Raw genomic sequence first — 17,958 nt, 5'->3', positions numbered from 1 at the left:
TCCTCTTGTTTCAGACCCTGACTTCCTGGTGTGTTTTCCCGCCTGTCTGATTGTCAGCCCCGCCCTGATTGTCTCCACCTGTTCCTTGTTACCTCATGTGTATGTATAGTCTGCGTCTCCCCTTGTCTTCAGCCAGATTGTCATGTGCCTTATGTCTCACGTCAGTCCAGCATCTAACCATTGCCTTTGTCCTGTCATTGAGAGAGTTTTTGTTTTGCCTTGCCTTTTTGAGAACTTAAATCCTTAGCGTCATCATTTCTTTTTTTGAGCCGTGCGCCTTTTGTTCTTCCTTTTGTAAATAGTATCTTTTGTTATTAAACCGGCCTGAAGCCTCTTACTCCGATCCTGTCTGTGTCGTGCATTTTGAGTCCTGAATCTCGTGCCTGGGAAATCGTGTCAACGTGTGGAGCAGCTGAGGGCTGAAGAAGAACATGTTCTCTCTAAAAATCTCTCTTCTTCCTCATCCTGCTTCAAACAATCACACATGGAGGAGAAGCTTTAGTGAGTCAGCCTGTGGATAGTTTGTAATGTTCTCCACCAGTTCTTTCTTTTCAAAGCAAACAAACAGCTCATATCACAGTCCAACACTCTAAAGTGCAGACTGCACATCAGAGCTGAAGGTATACTCTATTTCCCCTTCACACGATGAGCTGATGTTTGAACCTTGTGGCTTTCATTTTCTTGCTCTGTCGACTGAGAACTGTGAAGATACACCCTGTAACACAGTATGCTATCAGACAACGACACCTCGAGTTTCTCTCTTAATGTGTAATGAGCTCATAGTGCTACTCACATCTTAAAAGCCATATAAATAATAAAAATGATAAAGTTTCACTCCACGTTTTGGTTTCCTCAGTGTTTCACCGGATGCCTGACTGATGAACCCAGTCAACCCCCAAACCCCAAATAGAACATTTTTTCTCTACATTTTTTCCCAAATAACCCAGTGAAAAGAGATATTATCTGGTACATATGATGTAAAAGGAAAAGTGAATTCTGAAGAAACAATGTGGTTAGTGTCGCACCTGGATGTTATTTTTCTGCACATCTGAACATTTTTCCCATTGCCGAGTTGTGTTGGGTGATAACTGTTCTAAACAGTTTGTGGACAAAATAACACAAAGGTCTCTGGCAAACATTTTATTCAGACTGCTGTAGAGGCCACATAAACTTCAATTATGTATATATGTTGGTCATTAAGAGTATTTTCCATCAAAATGAAAACAAGCAATGAAAAAATTAAAATAGAAATGTGACAGCATTTTTTAGGTGTAGTTGTTTTCTGATGGAGGTATTTGAAAGCGTGGCCTTGTTGTCAGTCCTCTGCTGCACTTCACGGGCAACGTCCCTGGTTACAACGGAGACAATAAGCAGTTAACAGTTAATTATTGTAAAACTGCTAACTGAAATAAAGTGTTATCCAACATGAAATACATGAAACATTTTTATACTAATGTAATTCTTTGAAAAGTAAATGAAAGAATAAGACTTACATAGCGATGGTCATACTCGGAACAACCTAAAAAGAATTCAGTAACAGTCAATATTTCAGCAGGAGGTTTCATTCACACAGACTTTTGTTACTGAGGTCTAATTCACTTCATTTCCTGTTGGCTGCTCCTACTGAGGAAAACATATTCTGCTCTTACAGAACAACACTCCTTGACAGGATTTGTGTATGCTGACTTGTGCTGCTGTTGTGAGGCTTTTTACTCATCATAAGCTGCTCTTTGTGGGATTTCTGGGCGTAACATGGTGGAACGGTGGAGGGTTGTTTGGCTGAGATGGTGTGAACTGGGGGCATGGTGGAGGATGAAGAGAAAAAACATGCTGAATGTAATGTGAAAGGTGGAAGAGCCAGAAATGGAGGGATTCCAGAAGCTGGCTGGAGTGGTGGAGATGGAGACTGTGTAAAGTTGGAATAGTTTGGCTTTATTGCCGTTATCATGAAAAGGTTGTTGTCATGGAGAGCACGCTGCAAGAGAGCGACTGTCCAGTGGACAAAAAAAAGGTAAAAACTAAAAGTATCGTGGCAAATTGAAATGTGAAGAGCTCACTTATATACTTACAATGGGTTAAAGTTATTCTTCCATTAGTGCACCGAACAACACTGCTGTGAGTACGCCACACACATGAAATATGCTTTGCCTCTCCTTCCTTTAGATATTCAACTGCAGGGATTAAAATAGTGGACCCAGGATAGTTAGCAGGATCCAGGACACAGAATGCCTCTGCAAAACATCAACAGAAGAGAAAATATGTCTAATTATTCGGGTGACATCTTTGATGGAGTTTTGGATTGAAAAAATACACTATTGGCCTGTTTATACCTTTGCAGATGGGTAGTTCTGACCAGCTGCCATCACTGTGACACACTACGGTGTCTAAACCGACTTGTGTGTAAAAAGCATTACATTGGTATTTCAAAAATGATCGCTCGGCTTGCACAACAACACCGTTTGGAACCACTGGGTGTGCTCCGCAGTAACTGACTGAAAGAAAAGAGAGATTATTTATCCCAGTGAATTAGTGATCACAGCATAAAATGAACATAACGGAATCAGGCTTTTTTAGTTGATCTAAAACCTCACTGACTGGCTTTTGAAACAGATTAAATCCTTGTTTTTTCCCATGTGGAATACCTAATCGACTGCACTGTAGTCTTTGAGACCACATGACCTCACCGGCTGCTTCTCTTCACCTGCCAGCCATGAGCTTCACAGGGAGGATGTAGCACACAAATAATCCACACTGTCCCTTCCACATGCCACCCTCTGCCATGCAGGCACCAATCAGCGGGAGTCATTAGTGCAATGAGAAAGACATGATCCCTCACTGGCTTCCCACTAACAAACACTGCCAGTTGTAGTTGTCTGAATGCACTTCAAATCCAGAGGCACCACTGCCGACAGCCAAAAACCAGGTCTCTGCAGGAATGAGCAAAGGTTTTGACCCAAGCTATCCCCAAACGATTCAGTAAGGCTGCACTGAAATTATACAGATTTCTTCTGAATGTAAATATATAAAAAAAATAAGTCTAATGCATGCAATGTGGAAGAAACAATGAATCTGAATGATTTACTTGGCATGACATTCGGAATACTTTCTCTCCCATTTGAGCCAGGGGTGGTAGAAGATCCTGTAAGACACAGAACAAATAAACATTTTTCCAAACATTTTTCTGAAAGTTTAATATTGACTCTTTACAAAGCAAGATCTACTTGATCTTCATCACAGGTTTCAAGTTGTGAATAGTTGAGAGTGACCTCAGTTTAATGTGAATAATTTCTAGATGCCTAAAGATGTTAATAAATCAGTCAATAAAGGAGCAACAACTAGAGAAGAAAAAAATCATTGGATAACAAACTTCTGTTTTTGATTTTTTATTTCCCACAGGCGACCCCTTGGATTCATCTCGTTACCACTTGTGGGGTCTCAGGCTTGGAACCAGCTGTTCAAAACTAGCATAATATCCATAAATGTCATTATAATAAGGTAGCGTTTGAAATAAGCCTATTTACCGGACAACATTCAGATCTCCTTACTGATTTTCAGCTATTGAAATGAAAAGGGTTTTTGACCACCCAATTAAGGGCCAACAAGCTGTTGGCCAATTACTAGATTTACAACAGGGCACCGAGTCAGCATCTCAATACGCTATCAGTTTCCACATTTTGGCAGCAGAAAGTGGGTGGGGGGACTCAGCATTACAAGCAGTGTTCTTCAAGGGGCTACCGGGTGAAATAAAACACGAGCTACCGGTACGTGAAGACATCTCATCTCATAGACTTAGCCATACAGCTTGACAACAGGTTGAGGGAAAGAGACAGGGAACGGGTGGATAGGAGGAGAAGACGGCTCTCCACTGGTCCCCAGCCCTGCTCTCCAGAGTCGATGCCGGCCACCCACTGCTCCAACCATGTCACCAGCGAGACTCGCCTGACCCTGGCCGAACGACAATGATGGATGCAAGAAAAACTTTGCCTCCACTGTGGCCGGGAGGTACATTTCCCTGCCCACTGTCCGGAGGTGCCAAACGGCCAGGCTCACCAGCGACCTCCTGTCTGCTGGTGAGCCGAATCTCCCCAGCCTCCGGCTCACAAATCACAGGTGGTTATTATGCAGTATCGGCCTCAAAGGCCACTCAATAACCCGCAGGAGGCGCTGTGTATCCATTGTTATCAAAGCTCATATCGACGTGCTAGTGCCAGCTACGATCCACGGTCCCCAACAGTCTCTCCCGGTCCAAGTCCTGGTGGACTCGGGAGCTGATGACAACTTTATTGACATAAATTTTGCTAAGACCTCCCCGTGTATAAGATAACCTCTCTTAAGGAGGTCCATGCCATTGACAGAAAGTTACTCGATGCTGTTTCACACAAGACTGAACCGCTTAAATTAATCCTCTCCAGCAACCACCACTAGTACATGGAACTGTTTGTCTTCACCCCTCCTCTAACCTCTGTTGTTTTGGGCATCCCCTGGCTAAGAAGCATAACCCGCATATCGACTGGGCGACAGCCACCATCCGCAGTACAGTCCTCCGTTCCATCCCAGTCACCAGAGGTAATCGACATATCTAATATCCCCACAGAGTAGCACAACTCTTTAGCAAGACCTCCACTTGCACACTTCCCCCACATCGACCTTTTGACTGTGCAATAGACCTACTTCTCTGTGCACCTCTCCCCACCAAATGTCTGTATAATCTCTCCAAGCCTGAAAGGGTGGCCATGGAGAAATATATTACTGTACATTTTGTCCCCCTCCCTAAGCTTCCCACCGCCTTGGAGACCGGTAATCTACTAGTAACCCATGTCTTCAGACTTCATGGCATTCCCCAGGGCATAGTCTCAGACTGGGGCCCTGAGTTCACATTTCAAGTATAGAACGCGTTCTGCCGAGCGCTGGGGACCACGGCCAGCCTCACCTCTGGATACCATCTCCAGTCCAATAGCCAGACGGAATGCGCCACCCAGGATTTAAAACCACCCTATGTTGCGTTGCCTCCCAACCTCCTGGGCCACGCACCTCCCCTGGGTTGAATATGCACACAACTCACTGATCAGTTCAGCTACAGGTATGTCCCCCTTCATGGTCAATGCCGGCTACCAAACCCCCCTGTTTCCCAATCAGGAGTCGGATGCTGCGGTCCCCTCAGTGTGAGCTCAGTTCCACCGGGTCCGATGAGTTTGGCGAGAGACCAGAGCCACAGCCATGCGGATGGCAGATCATCATCGGATCCTTGCGCTTAGCTTGCGCTCCGCCTCCCTGCTTCCCTCAACGTCCACGCAGTGTTTCATGTCTCCCTCCTCAAGCCAGTCACGGACAGCCCTCTCCAGCCCCCAGCTCACCCGCTGCCCCTCGTCTCATTGAAGGCCACCCTGCTTACACCGTGACACGCATTTTGGATGTCTGCAGGCGGGGTTGAGGATTCCAGTACCTGGTCGATTAGGAGGGGTACGGTCCCGAGGAACACTCTTGGATTTTGCTCTCCCTCATCCTTGACCCACAGCTGCTGCAGGATTTCTACATCAGGTTCCCAGGTAAGCCTGGTAGGACGCCAGGAGGTGTCCCTTAGAGGGGAGGTACTGTCATGATTCTGCTTTTTGTGTTTTCCCTCATCCCTGTCTGACAGTGTTTTCTTTCCTCCTTCTCTGTCAGCTGGTAAGGCGTGAGAGAGAGGCTGGGCCGATCTCCTCAGGAGCGAGCCTCACTACACACACCTGCTCCTCATCTACTAATCAGCTCAGCTTCTTAAGCCGTCTCCAATTTGACTATTACCGATGCTGCCTTCTCACCAGTCTCCAACTGAATGATCGCCTGCCGCATGTTCAGCGTTCCCATAGTTTAACCGTGTTTTTCTCTAGTGAGTTTTCTCCAGGGCACTGAGCTTATTCCCCTCTCAAGTAAGTTATCTCCCTTATGGTGATTTTGTGTTTTTTCTTTATTTTGCTGCTTTCCCCTCTGCACTGATTTTTGTTTTTGTTTTAGAGTGTTTTTCCCTGCGAAGGTGATTTTCTGTTCGATCAAAAACGTTTTCAAATGACTCTGCAACTGGGTCCTGGCTCTCCTTGTGCGCACGCAACATATAAAGCATTATAGCTACAAACAATGGTCACAAAGTGTCTGGTGGCTCCTGGAGGACTCAAAGCATTTGTTACATGTATAATTTGCTTTTTTAGCCCGAGTGAAAGTGTAGTGACTGTACTTGAATAATTCATACAATTGTCGATAATATTACAATTTGTCAGGCCGGCACTGAATAGAGGACTCAGATGCAGAGTTCAGCAATACACGAAGATTTATTGATAGTATTCGGAGATCTCTTTCGTGGAGTGTAACCAAACAGGCTATGAAATTATTCTAGATAAATCTAGACAAGGAAACAAAATAACAGAAAACACTCCACAAGGAGGAAGACAAACTATTAAGAATAACAAGAATAATGAACAGAAAACGCTCCCGAAGGAAGATAAGTAAGACTAACTATGAATGAACAATATGAACAGAAAACGCTCTCGAAGGATGCAGAAACAAACGGCTATGGAAGATCAAAAGACTAGGTACCAAAAACAACAGAACAAAAGATCACTCCTAACACACGGAGGCAAAAGAACACTTCTATGAACAAAAAAAAAAAAAAAGAAACAAAAGCTCTATCTACCAAAGAACTGAAAATTGGCTAATCTAGCGAGAAAAACAAACAAAACTAGACTATGGAAATTACAACAAAAGACACTCACGAAGAGGATCAAACGACACGAAGCAATAATCTATGACTGTGGCTGTGAACAAGGGAAGCACGGGTGAAGTCGACCAAGGGATGAAGACACACTGGCACAAGACAAGGGAGACGCCGACAATTTAACACGTGGAGGGTAATCAGGAACAGGTGGAGACAACAGGTGATCGGGGGGCGGACACACAGGTGACACATGAGGAAGGGCAAGTGCTCTGAAACGAGAGGAGAGTTAGACCTTCAAAATAAAACAGGAAATGACAAAACAACAAACCCAAAACGAGACAACCTCACCACGGTGTGACACAATTCAATTCTGTGTGAGCATCTTATTTTGGTATTTTTTTTACATTTAGAGCGTGGACCTATTGACCTCTTTTAAAAGACTTCAAATAAAATGAGCAACACCGTCATGCACAAACGTGAAACGCCATTTTTATGCTGCCTGTTTATTGAATTTCTGGACGACTCTGATGTCTTAATGTCTTTTCATTGACTCTGTCTCCCTGTGTTCAGTTTATCTTGTATGTACTGAGATAACTGATGGCATCACTCCATAGCAGCAGCAGACACACTAAGGCTTAACGCTTGAAGAATTCAAAGCACCTTCAGACAGTCCTGTAGCGATATCGCTCAAACACTTACCTATACACTGTGGTTCATGAGACCATTTGCCATTTTGACATGTGCTTGTTGCCCACCAAACCTCCGCTGCTGGTTTAAGTCCTTTTTCACAGGCGTAAGTGAGCTTGGTTTCATGAGCATAAGTTTCGTTTTCAGGGACAAAATATCCACCATTCAGTGTGGGAGCAGGACAAGGCAGAGCTGCACTTTGTCCTGAAATACACGATAAACAACAGTACACAGTAAACATATACGTAACAATAACAATGTCTCTAAGTAACAGAATTGAACGTTCTTACCGTGCAGCACTCCTGGAAACCAAACCAGGAGAACAAATCTGAGACATCTCGCCCACATTTTGTCAAGAATTAGATGAAGAGGACAAAGCAGAGTGAAGAGTCCAGCTCAAATCTGGACCAGTTAATAATTGTCAGGGCATTTCCCCAAAGGGCTACGGAGCTAAGGAACAGTAAACATCAGGCTGAATCGCTGTCATCAAGCTGCTGCTCGGAAGCCAACGCACAAAAACACAAACAGGCTTCATGTACTGCAGTCAGATCGGTCACATTGTGCCAAACCGTCTTGCTCAAATGCAGCTAATTACACATGAAAACAGAGAGCACAGATCAGTGTTAAGAACATTTCTTAACTTTGTTCTTCATCATTTTTCCCCACTTTGGTACACACCAAACATCATGCAGGGGTCTTTGACCAGAGTTATAATCTATATTCTGTAAAACGCTGCTCTTGTTGTTTCACATTGGTTCATTTGTTCAAGAAATACCCCAAAGTGATTCATTTGATCTCTCACACAATGTTTTCAACCAAAAATCTATGAGGTTGTTTACAGTCCAGATTTCAAGCCGACTGTCCGGACTGCTGTGATCAGAGGTCAGCATCCCGAGACAAGCACAATCACAGCCACGCCAAAGGCCAGACTTTAGACGCGGAGGTGGAGTTCTGTAAAGACGCATTTAATGAGAGAGCAAAAACAGAAGTTCCATGGTCGCTCTTAGTTGTGGGATATTTGTGGTCATACTGTTTGTTTTTGTATTCTAGCTTAAACGCTGATTGCCGTCCGCTGGATCCTCACGTGCTCTGCATCGTCTTATTCAGTCCTGCAGCTGCTGTAGCTCTGTGGGTTTCACTTCCTTTAATCTTTCATCTTATGTGTCTTTAAATCTAAGAGAGCTTTCCTCAAATTGAAGGAATCGTAAAATGCAGGATGCAATAAATGCAATCGAATTTTGGGGTTTAAGTTGAAGATTCGTTTAAGACAGACTCAGAAAATAAAATGATGAATTAGCGAGGGCTGTGGCAGCGTCAGACAGTTGCTCCGTCCACCGCTTTGGTCCAGACAACAATGAGTAGATTGAACTGATCATTGGTGCAGACGTTCATGGTCTCCAGAGGATGAAGCATAATGTCTCTGTTAATTTTTCTGGCCGAAGTTTAAATTTGTCCAATATCTGATTAGTGGCCAAATACCTGCCAAACTAATGACACTGCCATCATTTTCTAATCAGCAATAGCTATGATGCTAACACACTAAACTAAGATGTTTGGCTAAACAGCATTATGTTAATACTGTCATTGTGTCCAGGCAAAGAAATGAACCACGTGCTTCAGTTTGGAGTTCTCCTTAGTCTTCTTGTTTTATTGATGAAAATGTCTCCCTGCCACAAAAAAGTGATCAACACATGAGAGAGAAACCAAATCCAATATTTAGTCTGATGTAAATCATCCCCAAACTCTCTGATACACACAGACTAAATATCTGCCGTGTTGGCGTCATTGCGATTAAAGCTACGTGTGCAGCACAGCATCAGAATATAATAAACCAGAAAGAAGTGCACTGCAGGGATAAATCACACTGATCAGTTTAAAATACACTCCTGTCAATATTGAAAGAGCAGATGATCAAATGTCATTTCTCTCTGAAAGTATTAAAGTATTCTGATGGAAAGTAATGCTGAGAAGTTTCATTCAGAATGTTACTTCCATCAAAGCGAAGACGGGTGATGAAGATATGTGTAACCTTTATTCAACATTTCTGTTTTTGAGAGAGAGAGAGAGCAGATGAATATAGATCAATACATCTAATACATCAGTTATTCAATGATGTATATGTGTATTATTTTTACTGCATATTTCTACTGCATTATTCTACTACTAGAGAACCTCAGTATGTGTGTGTCTTTAAAAACTAGATCCAGGAGTAGCACTCAGCATCTTCAGTTGAAACCAGTTACAGCCTGAAAACAGTCAGACAGAGGACGAGCAGTGGACGTGTGTTATGTCTCGTTGTGTCTGTTAAGCTGTTTGTTTCACTAGCATCTAGTCTGGTCTTGCACCTCCTGTTTTATTGTGAAACCCTGACTCTCCTCTTGTTTCAGACCCTGACTTCCTGGTGTCTTCCGCCTGTCTGATTGTCAGCCCCGCCCTGATTGTCTCCACCTGTTCCTTGTTACCTCATGTGTATGTATAGTCTGCGTCTCCCCTTGTCTTCTGCCAGATTGTCATGTGCCTTATGTCTCAGGTCAGTCCAGCGTCTAACCATTGCCTTCGTGTTATCATTGAGAGAGTTTTTGTTTTGCCTTGCCTTTTTGAGAACTTAAATCCTTAGCGTCATTATTTCTATTTTTGAGCCTTTTGTTCTTCTTTTTGTAAATAGTATCTTTTGTTATTAAACCGGCCTGAAGCCTCTTACTCCGATCCTGTCTGTGTCGTGCATTTTGAGTCCTGACTCTCTGGTCTCTCATAGTGCTACTCACATCTTAAAAGCCATATAAAAATGATCAAGTTTCACTCCACGTTTTGGTTTCCTCAGCGTTTCACCGGATGCCTGACTGATGAACCCAGTCAACCCCCAAACCCCAAATAGATCATTTTTTCTCTACATTTTTTCCCAAATAACCCAGTGAAAAGAGATATTATCTGGTATATATGATGTAAAAGGAAAAGTGAATCCTGAATGAATGATATGGTTAGTGTCATACCTGGACGTTGTTTTTATGTACATTTAAACATTTTTCCCATCGCCGAGTTGTGTTGGGTGATAACTGTTCTAAATAATTTGGAGACAAAATAACACAAAGGTCTCTGGCAAACATTTTATTCAGACTGCTGTAGAGGCCACATAAACTTCAATTATGTATTCAAAGTGTTGGTTATGTTATTGCTGCATTAAGAGTATTTTTTCCATCAAAATGAAAACAAGCAATGAAAAAATTAAAATAGAAATGTGACAGCATTTTTTAGGTGTAGTTGTTTTCTGATGGAGGTATTTGAAAGCGTGGCCTTGTTGTCAGTCCTCTGCTGCACTTAACGGGCAACGTCGCTGGTTACAACGGAGACAATAAGCAAAGTTAACAGTTAATTAATTAATTTAAAACTGCTGACTGAAAGAAAGTGTTATCCAACATGAAATACATGAAACATTTTTATACTAATGTAATTCTTTGAAAAGTAAATGAAAGAATAAGACTTACATAGCGATGGTCATAATCGGTACAACCTAAAAAGAATCCAGTAACAGTCAATATTTCAGCAGGAGGTTTCATTCACACAGACTTTTGTTACTGAGGTCTAATTCACTTCATTTCCTGTTGGCTGCTCCTACTGAGGAAAACATATTCTGCTCTTACAGAACAACACTCCTTGACAGGATTTGTGTATGCTAACTTGTGCTGCTGTTGTGAGGCTTTTTACTCATCATAAGCTGCTCTTTGTGGGATTTCTGGGCGTAACATGGTGGAACGGTGGAGGGTTGTGTGGCTGAGATGGTGTGAACTGGGAGCGTGGTGGAGGATGAAGAGAAAAAACATGCTGAATGTAATGTGAAAGGTGGAAGAGCCAGAAATGGAGGGATTCCAGAAGCTGGCTGGAGTGGTGGAGATGGAGACTGTGTAAAGTTGGAATAGTTTGGCTTTATTGCCGTTATCATGAAAAGGAATGCTGTTGTCATGGAGAGCACGCTGCAAGAGAGCGACTGTCCAGTGGACAAAAAAAAGGCAAAAACTAAAAGTATTGTGGCAAATTGAAATGTGAAGAGCTCACTTATATACTTACAATGGGTTAAAGTTATTCTTCCATTTGTGCACCGAAAAACACTGCTGTGAGTATGCCACACACATGAAATACGCTTTGCCTCTCCTTCCTTTAGATATTCAACTGCAGGGATTACAACATTGGACCCACGATAGTTAGCAGGATCCAGGACACAGAATGCCTCTGCAAAACATCAACAGAAGAGAAAATGTGTCTAATTATTTGGGTGACATCTTTGATGGAGTTTTGGATTGAAAAATTACACTATTGACCTGTTTATACCTTTGCAGATGGGTAGTTCTGACCAGCTGCCATCACTGTGACACACTACGGTGTCTAAACCGACTTGTGTGTAAAAAGCATTACATTGGTATTTCAAAAATGATCGCTCGGCTTGCACAACAACACCGTTTGGAACCACTGGGTGTGCTCCGCAGTAACTGACTGAAAGAAAAGAGAGATTATTTATCCCAGTGAATTAGTGATCACAGCATAAAATGAACATAATGGAATCAGGCTTTTTTAGTTGATCTAAAACCTCACTGACTGGCTTTTGAAACAGATTTAATCCTTGTTTTTTCCCATGTGGAATACCTAATCGACTGCACTGTAGTCTTTGAGACCACATGACCTCACCGGCTGCTTCTCTTCACCTGCCAGCCATGAGCTTCACAGGGAGGATGTAGCACACAAATAATCCACACTGTCCCTCCCACGTGCCACCCTCTGCCATGCAGGCACCAATCAGCGGGAGTCATTAGTGCAATGAAAAAGGCATGATCCCTCACTGGCTTCCCACTAACAAACACTGCCAATTGTAGTTGTCTGAATGCACTTCAAATCCAGAGGCACCACTGCCGACAGCCAAAAACCAGGTCTCTGCAGGAATGAGCAAAGGTTTTGACCCAAGCTATCCCCAAATGATTCAGTAAGGCTGCACTGAAATTATACAGATTTCTTCTGAATGTAATACATAAAAAAATAAGTCTAATGCATGCAATGTGGAAGAAACAATGAATCTGAATGATTTACCTGGCATGACAATCGGATTACTTTCTCTTCCATGTGAGCCAGAGGTGGTAGAAGATCCTGTAAGACACAGAACAGATAAAGGTCTGTATACAGAACAGAAGACACACCAGTCAGCATCAATTTGGGATGTTCTTCGGCATCCATTTTTTTCCAAACGTCTTTTATTCCAACAAATCCTCATGCTTTTTGGAAATATAAAATAAGTAAATTTAACTTTCAGTCGAGGATTATGAAATGTCTTTTAAAATGCAATTTTTTGAATTGTGTCCTGCTGCCAGATGTACCTGTCCCTTGTCCAGTCCCTGGTCTGGTACCTCTGTCTAACAGGAAGAGAGAAAACTCATTAGACATATTTAACACTTATTCTATGGAGGGATTGGATTGGAGAGATAAATTGATACTAATACATATCCAATAATCCACCTGCAGGTTGTGTCCCACTGCCAACAGATGAAGTGTGTCGCCCATCTGTTCCACCAACTGTGGATCCGCCATGTCCGGTACCTGGTCTGGTACCTCTGTCTAACAGGAAGAGAGAAAACTCATTAGACATATTTAGTACTTATTCTATGGAGGGATTAGATTGGAGAGATAAATTGATACTAATATGTCCAATAATCCACCTGCAGGTTGTGTCCCACTGCCAACAGATGAAGTGTGTCGTCCATCGTTTCCACCAACTGTGGATCCCCCATGTCCGGTACCTGGTCTGGTACCTCTGTCTAACAGGAAGAGAGAAAACTCATTAGACATATTTAGCGCTTATTCTATGGAGGGATTGGATTGGAGAGATAAATTGATACTAATACATATCCAATAATCCACCTGCAGGTTGTGTCCCACTGCCAACAGATGAAGTGTGTCGTCCATCTGTTCCACCAACTGTGGATCCGCCATGTCCGGTACCTGGTCTGGTACCTCTGTCTAACAGGAAGAGAGAAAACTCATTAGACATATTTAGTACTTATTCTATGGAGGGATTGGATTGGAGAGATAAATTGATACTAATACATATCCAATAATCCACCTGCAGGTTGTGTCCCACTGCCAACAGATGAAGTGTGTCGTCCATCTGTTGCACCAACTGTGGATCCGCCATGTCCGGTACCGGGTCTAGTATCTCTGTCTAACATGAAGAGAGAGAGTCATTCAACATATACAGCAAATTTTCTATGGAGGGATTGGATTGGAGAGATAGTTGGAGAGAAACTGGTCTTGGTGAACTTCTACATCGTCTCCAAGAGTTCTTCTTTTGGGTCCCGAGGCATGACTGTCTACATTTCCCATGCCTGCCAGGTTCTGTAGTGTCTTCTGGAGAATAAGCTCTTTGTAAAGGCCGAAAGTTACGATTTTCACCCCAAGACAAGTCAGCTTCCTGGGGTATATCATTGAGAGCGGGCAGGTGAAGACTGATTTAGAAAAGATAAGTGGTGGAAGTTTAGCCTAAAGTCACAACCTGCAGGCCTCCAGAGGGTTCTGGTTTGGCCAACTTACTTACCATCTGCTCATCAAAGGCTTAAGCAGAGTGGCTCCACAGCTCAAGAATCTCTTCACTTCTCTTCACCATCTCCCCTTGTCCTGTGTGGTACTGGCAGCTACTTGGGAAATCGAGTTGTTGATGAGAGAGGCCCAAAAGTCTCAATCCAGGCAAGGGGGGCTCCTGTCTCTTAGTTCCTAACTCCATTCATTGACAGGTTCTACAATGGGCTCACACTTTGTGTTTCGTCTGTCACCCTGGAATCATCTACATCCTCAATCTGCTTAAGAGGCACTTCTGATGGCCTACTATGGAGGTTGGCACTTTGTGACTATGTCTCTGCACCCAGGGGAAAGACCTCACATTGTCCTCCAGCTGGCCCGCTGGGTCAGCTGCCCATCTCCAGTCATCCTTGGTCTCACATTACACTTGACTCTTTCACTATTTTACCTCCTTCACAAGGTAACACAGTTATCCTCACCATAGCGAACTGTTTCTCCAACGTAGTTCACTTTGTAGCCCTCCACGGTATTCCCTTTGATATTGTCTCAGCAGAGGTCCACAATTCATTTCCCTAGTGTGGCAAGAGTTTTGTCAAGCCTTTGAGGCCACTGTCAGTCCGTCATCTGGCTTCCATCCCCAGACAAATGGCCAGGCAGAGCCATCAAGGACCTAGAAAAAGCTTTGAGGTGTGTCACAGCCACAAATCCCTCCTTCTGGAGTTGCCATTTTGCCTGGATCCAGTGTTTACAACATTCTCACTAGTTCTGCTGCTGATTGTTCTCTATTTGAGTCATCTCTGAGTTACCTGCACCTCTGCCGTTGCTGGCAACTCTAGAGGGACCGCTCCCTCTACGAAGAACTGCTGATGCTTAAAAGCACTTAGTCAACCACCACCAAACCCAGCACTGACATACAAACCAGTTCGTAGAGTTGTTTATCTTCCAAGAAGTCTGACCCTAACACTCTAAGAAACTCCAGCCTCGCTTCATTGGCCCTTTTTGGGGGAGACTGCGATTAACCAGTCTGCAGTCAAGTTGATGTTGTCTAATACTGTGAGGATCCATCAGTATTTGATGTGTCTCAGCTCTTCCAGTCTTCTATGCTCTCCTTCTGACCCCCGTTCCTCCTGCGTGGGTCATTGATAACCATCTCTAATTCACAGTCAGACCACTTCTGGACGTACGCTGATGGGTTAGAGGACTGCAACACTGGTCAACTGGGAACGATATGGCCCAAAGGAGTGGTCGTGGGTGCCCCTCTTATCCTGGATGCTCAGATGGTCATGGATTTCCATCGTACCCACCTGGAGAAACTTGGTGGGTTGCCTAGGCTAGGCCGTTAGAGCAGGGTACTGTTAGGGTCTTGCAGGATTCCTCCTTTATCCCTAGTGTTTCTGCTGTTTTAGTGTGTCCTGCTTCTTTCTGCTTGTGTGTAAGGGTGTGTCTATGTTTATCAGGGTGTGGTGACCTAGCTTCCTCTTCTCTACTACTCACCTGTATGCCTGCTGCCAATCCACTCATGCAATGTATAAACCCTGGTCCTTTACGCTCTTTGCCAGATCATTGTGTCATAGCGGTGCTGTGATTAGCCGACTCTTGCAGCCAGTTCTCTGCAGTCCTTTATTGCTCTCTTTGAACCTGCCTAATCCTATTTTGCCTTTGTTTTATGTCCATTGTCTCCTGCTTTCCTGATTTGTCTGGTACGCCCTGATCCTCGCCTGTCTCCAGTGTTCTTCCTGAAGATTCCAGCCACCAGCCTGTCAGGTTTGCCTCTGATTCACAATACACAATCCAGTCAGCCTACTCTTGGTTAAACTTTAACATGGTCTCCAAGTCCGAGCTCTGCTTTTCAGTCCCAAATGGTTACCTAAAACATAACATACTGTATACTAATTCATAATACAGATATAATACAGATCGGTAAGCAACCTCCACCTGCAGGTTGTGTCCCTCTGGCAGACAGTGTAGGGTCCCCCCCACCGGTTCCCACCTCTGCTGAACCAGCCTGTCCAGCACCTGGTTCAATTCTTTTGCCTAAGTGGACAAACAATAGGACAATAGGTATACAAACAGTATACTTTAGTTGGATATTTGATAAAATGAATATACCACAAATTCTCAAATTTACATTTGTAATAGCAGAGAGAACCAGATCTCTATTTTAAACAGAATTAAACTAGACACAGACCATTATTTTAAATTTTTCTTGTTTTACAAATGTATCTTACATGTTTGGTAAAATGTCTCCCTGGTTTTAAAAAGGCTGACTGATGCCTTCTAATTCAAGGGCAGAGTATCTCAGGGTATATCACAGATTCTTCACAAATCCACAAAACCCCACAAAATAAAAGTTAATGGCATGCTTTACCTTGCCCCTTAGGTTAGGCTAGTAAGTAGGCGTGCTAATGTTTGTGGTGTAGTAGATAGAGACACAGTCATCATTTCTTTCCCCTTTTTTCATTTTTGGTATTGGAAAGGTGGATAAAAGACACGTTCCAAACTTTACATACAGAGTATCACTCTGATTACAGCCCCATGCACACAGTTTCAGCAAATCCAAAGGTTGACAGGCCTGTCATGCCCAGTTATGGTTTCCACAACTAGATATGGTTGGAAAACAGCTTTTCAGGAGGGTTTAGTGAGGAGTCAAATGTCTCTTTCACATTCAATGAAAAGGATTTTTTATCACTGCACACTGTCCACTTACTGCATGCAGGGCCGTCAGACCAGGTTCCAGACATGCAAAAGATGGATTTCTTGGTGTCTCCTCCCTCTACAGTATATCCGTCTTCACATTCATACTGCACCTCTGAATCTGGAGCAAACAGCTCCTGGTATCCCCGATGAATGATGACAGCATGGCGGATTTTAGGGGGCTCACGGCACATGTGGGTACTTCCTGTAAAAATATATAATAATAATAATAATATTAATAATAGTAATTGTCATCAGTAGGTACAGTAAAGGTGTTCACATGAGCGGTCACTTGGTTGCTGTAGTTGGTGAGAATTCAAACCGAAGACAGTATAGACACATTATTCTGGTCACTGCTAGTTTTACAGCTGAAAGGTAAAGAACGTCTGACAGACTTACTCTTACAGACTGGCACAGAGGTCCATGTTCCATTTCTACATAAGGCTGTGGCATCATGGTCTTTGCCTTCATATCCTGCTTCACATGTTATTCTAACTGACTGTCCATCCTCATACCAACCATTTGGGCGTATTGTGTATTTTGCATTTGGTATCTGTGGTGGAATGCAGGCGTTTTCATCTGAGGGGGGGGAGAAAGAAACAAAAAACAGTTTTGTCATGGTTTTCCATGGGAGGTATCTGCCCATTGACAGCCATGGAATTCTCACCAAGTATGCTGTGATCATTTGGATGCTTATCACAGACAGATAATATAACAGTTTAATTCTATCAATATAAATATTGGTATGCTCAACACTGAACAGCATTATTTGCAAATGTACATTTAAGTTGACTTTTTACTCCATCGTCAAGCAGTGACAGATGGCTTTGCCCTTTGTTTTTAACACCATAAAAACCCATAAAACAATAAAAGGTGACATACAGTTTAAATTTCAGCATTCAAAAAAAACAAAAAACAAAACAAAACAGTGGATATATTATAGAACACTTACCTATACACTGTGGTTCATGAGACCATTTGCCATTTTGACATGTGCTTGTTGCCCACCAACCCTCCGCTGCTGGTTTACGTCCGTTTTCACAGGCGTAAGTGAGCTTGGTTTCATGAGCATAAGTTTCATGTTCAGGGACAAAATAACCACCATTCAGTGTGGGAGCAGGACAAGGCAGAGCTGCACTTTGTCCTGAAACAGTTATAAGGAAGAAAGCATGTCACTGAAAAGCTTTTAAAAAAAAAAAACAACATTTAAATGATTGAAAAAATGTAATGCTCTTACCATGTAGCCCTCCTGGAAACCAAACCAGCAGAAGAACGAATCCAGGATATCTCATGCACATTTTGTCAGGAATGGAAATCAAAGCTGAGTGCAGAGCCCA

General features: G+C 43.0%; 2 protein-coding genes across 2 annotated transcripts; both read right to left on the bottom strand.

Annotated features, from left to right (window-relative positions):
• Positions 1–1,333: 1,333 nt before the first annotated feature.
• On the bottom strand, positions 1,334–7,764 carry LOC121614848 (coagulation factor XIII B chain-like). The gene is made up of 6 exons (XM_041948937.1): positions 7,666–7,764; positions 7,388–7,579; positions 3,083–3,139; positions 2,331–2,492; positions 2,149–2,231; positions 1,334–1,348 (listed from the first exon to the last, which is right to left on the bottom strand). The coding sequence occupies exons 1-6, from the start codon at positions 7,721–7,723 to the stop codon at positions 1,334–1,336; spliced, it is 567 nt and encodes a 188-aa protein (XP_041804871.1). The 5' UTR covers positions 7,724–7,764.
• Positions 7,765–10,548: 2,784 nt separating this feature from the next.
• Positions 10,549–17,958, bottom strand: LOC121614847 (complement factor H-like). The gene is made up of 15 exons (XM_041948935.1): positions 17,859–17,958; positions 17,574–17,765; positions 17,021–17,200; positions 16,635–16,826; positions 15,863–15,961; positions 13,480–13,574; positions 13,258–13,372; positions 13,072–13,170; positions 12,872–12,970; positions 12,733–12,768; positions 12,449–12,505; positions 11,699–11,860; positions 11,438–11,599; positions 10,858–10,883; positions 10,549–10,706 (listed from the first exon to the last, which is right to left on the bottom strand). Exons 1-15 carry the CDS (start codon positions 17,917–17,919, stop codon positions 10,674–10,676), a joined length of 1,608 nt encoding a protein of 535 aa, XP_041804869.1. The 5' UTR covers positions 17,920–17,958; the 3' UTR covers positions 10,549–10,673.

Source organism: Chelmon rostratus, chromosome 12 (assembly GCF_017976325.1).
Source record: "Chelmon rostratus isolate fCheRos1 chromosome 12, fCheRos1.pri, whole genome shotgun sequence".
NCBI lineage: Eukaryota > Metazoa > Chordata > Actinopteri > Chaetodontiformes > Chaetodontidae > Chelmon > Chelmon rostratus.
This window is presented reverse-complemented; position numbering and strand designations above follow the sequence as displayed.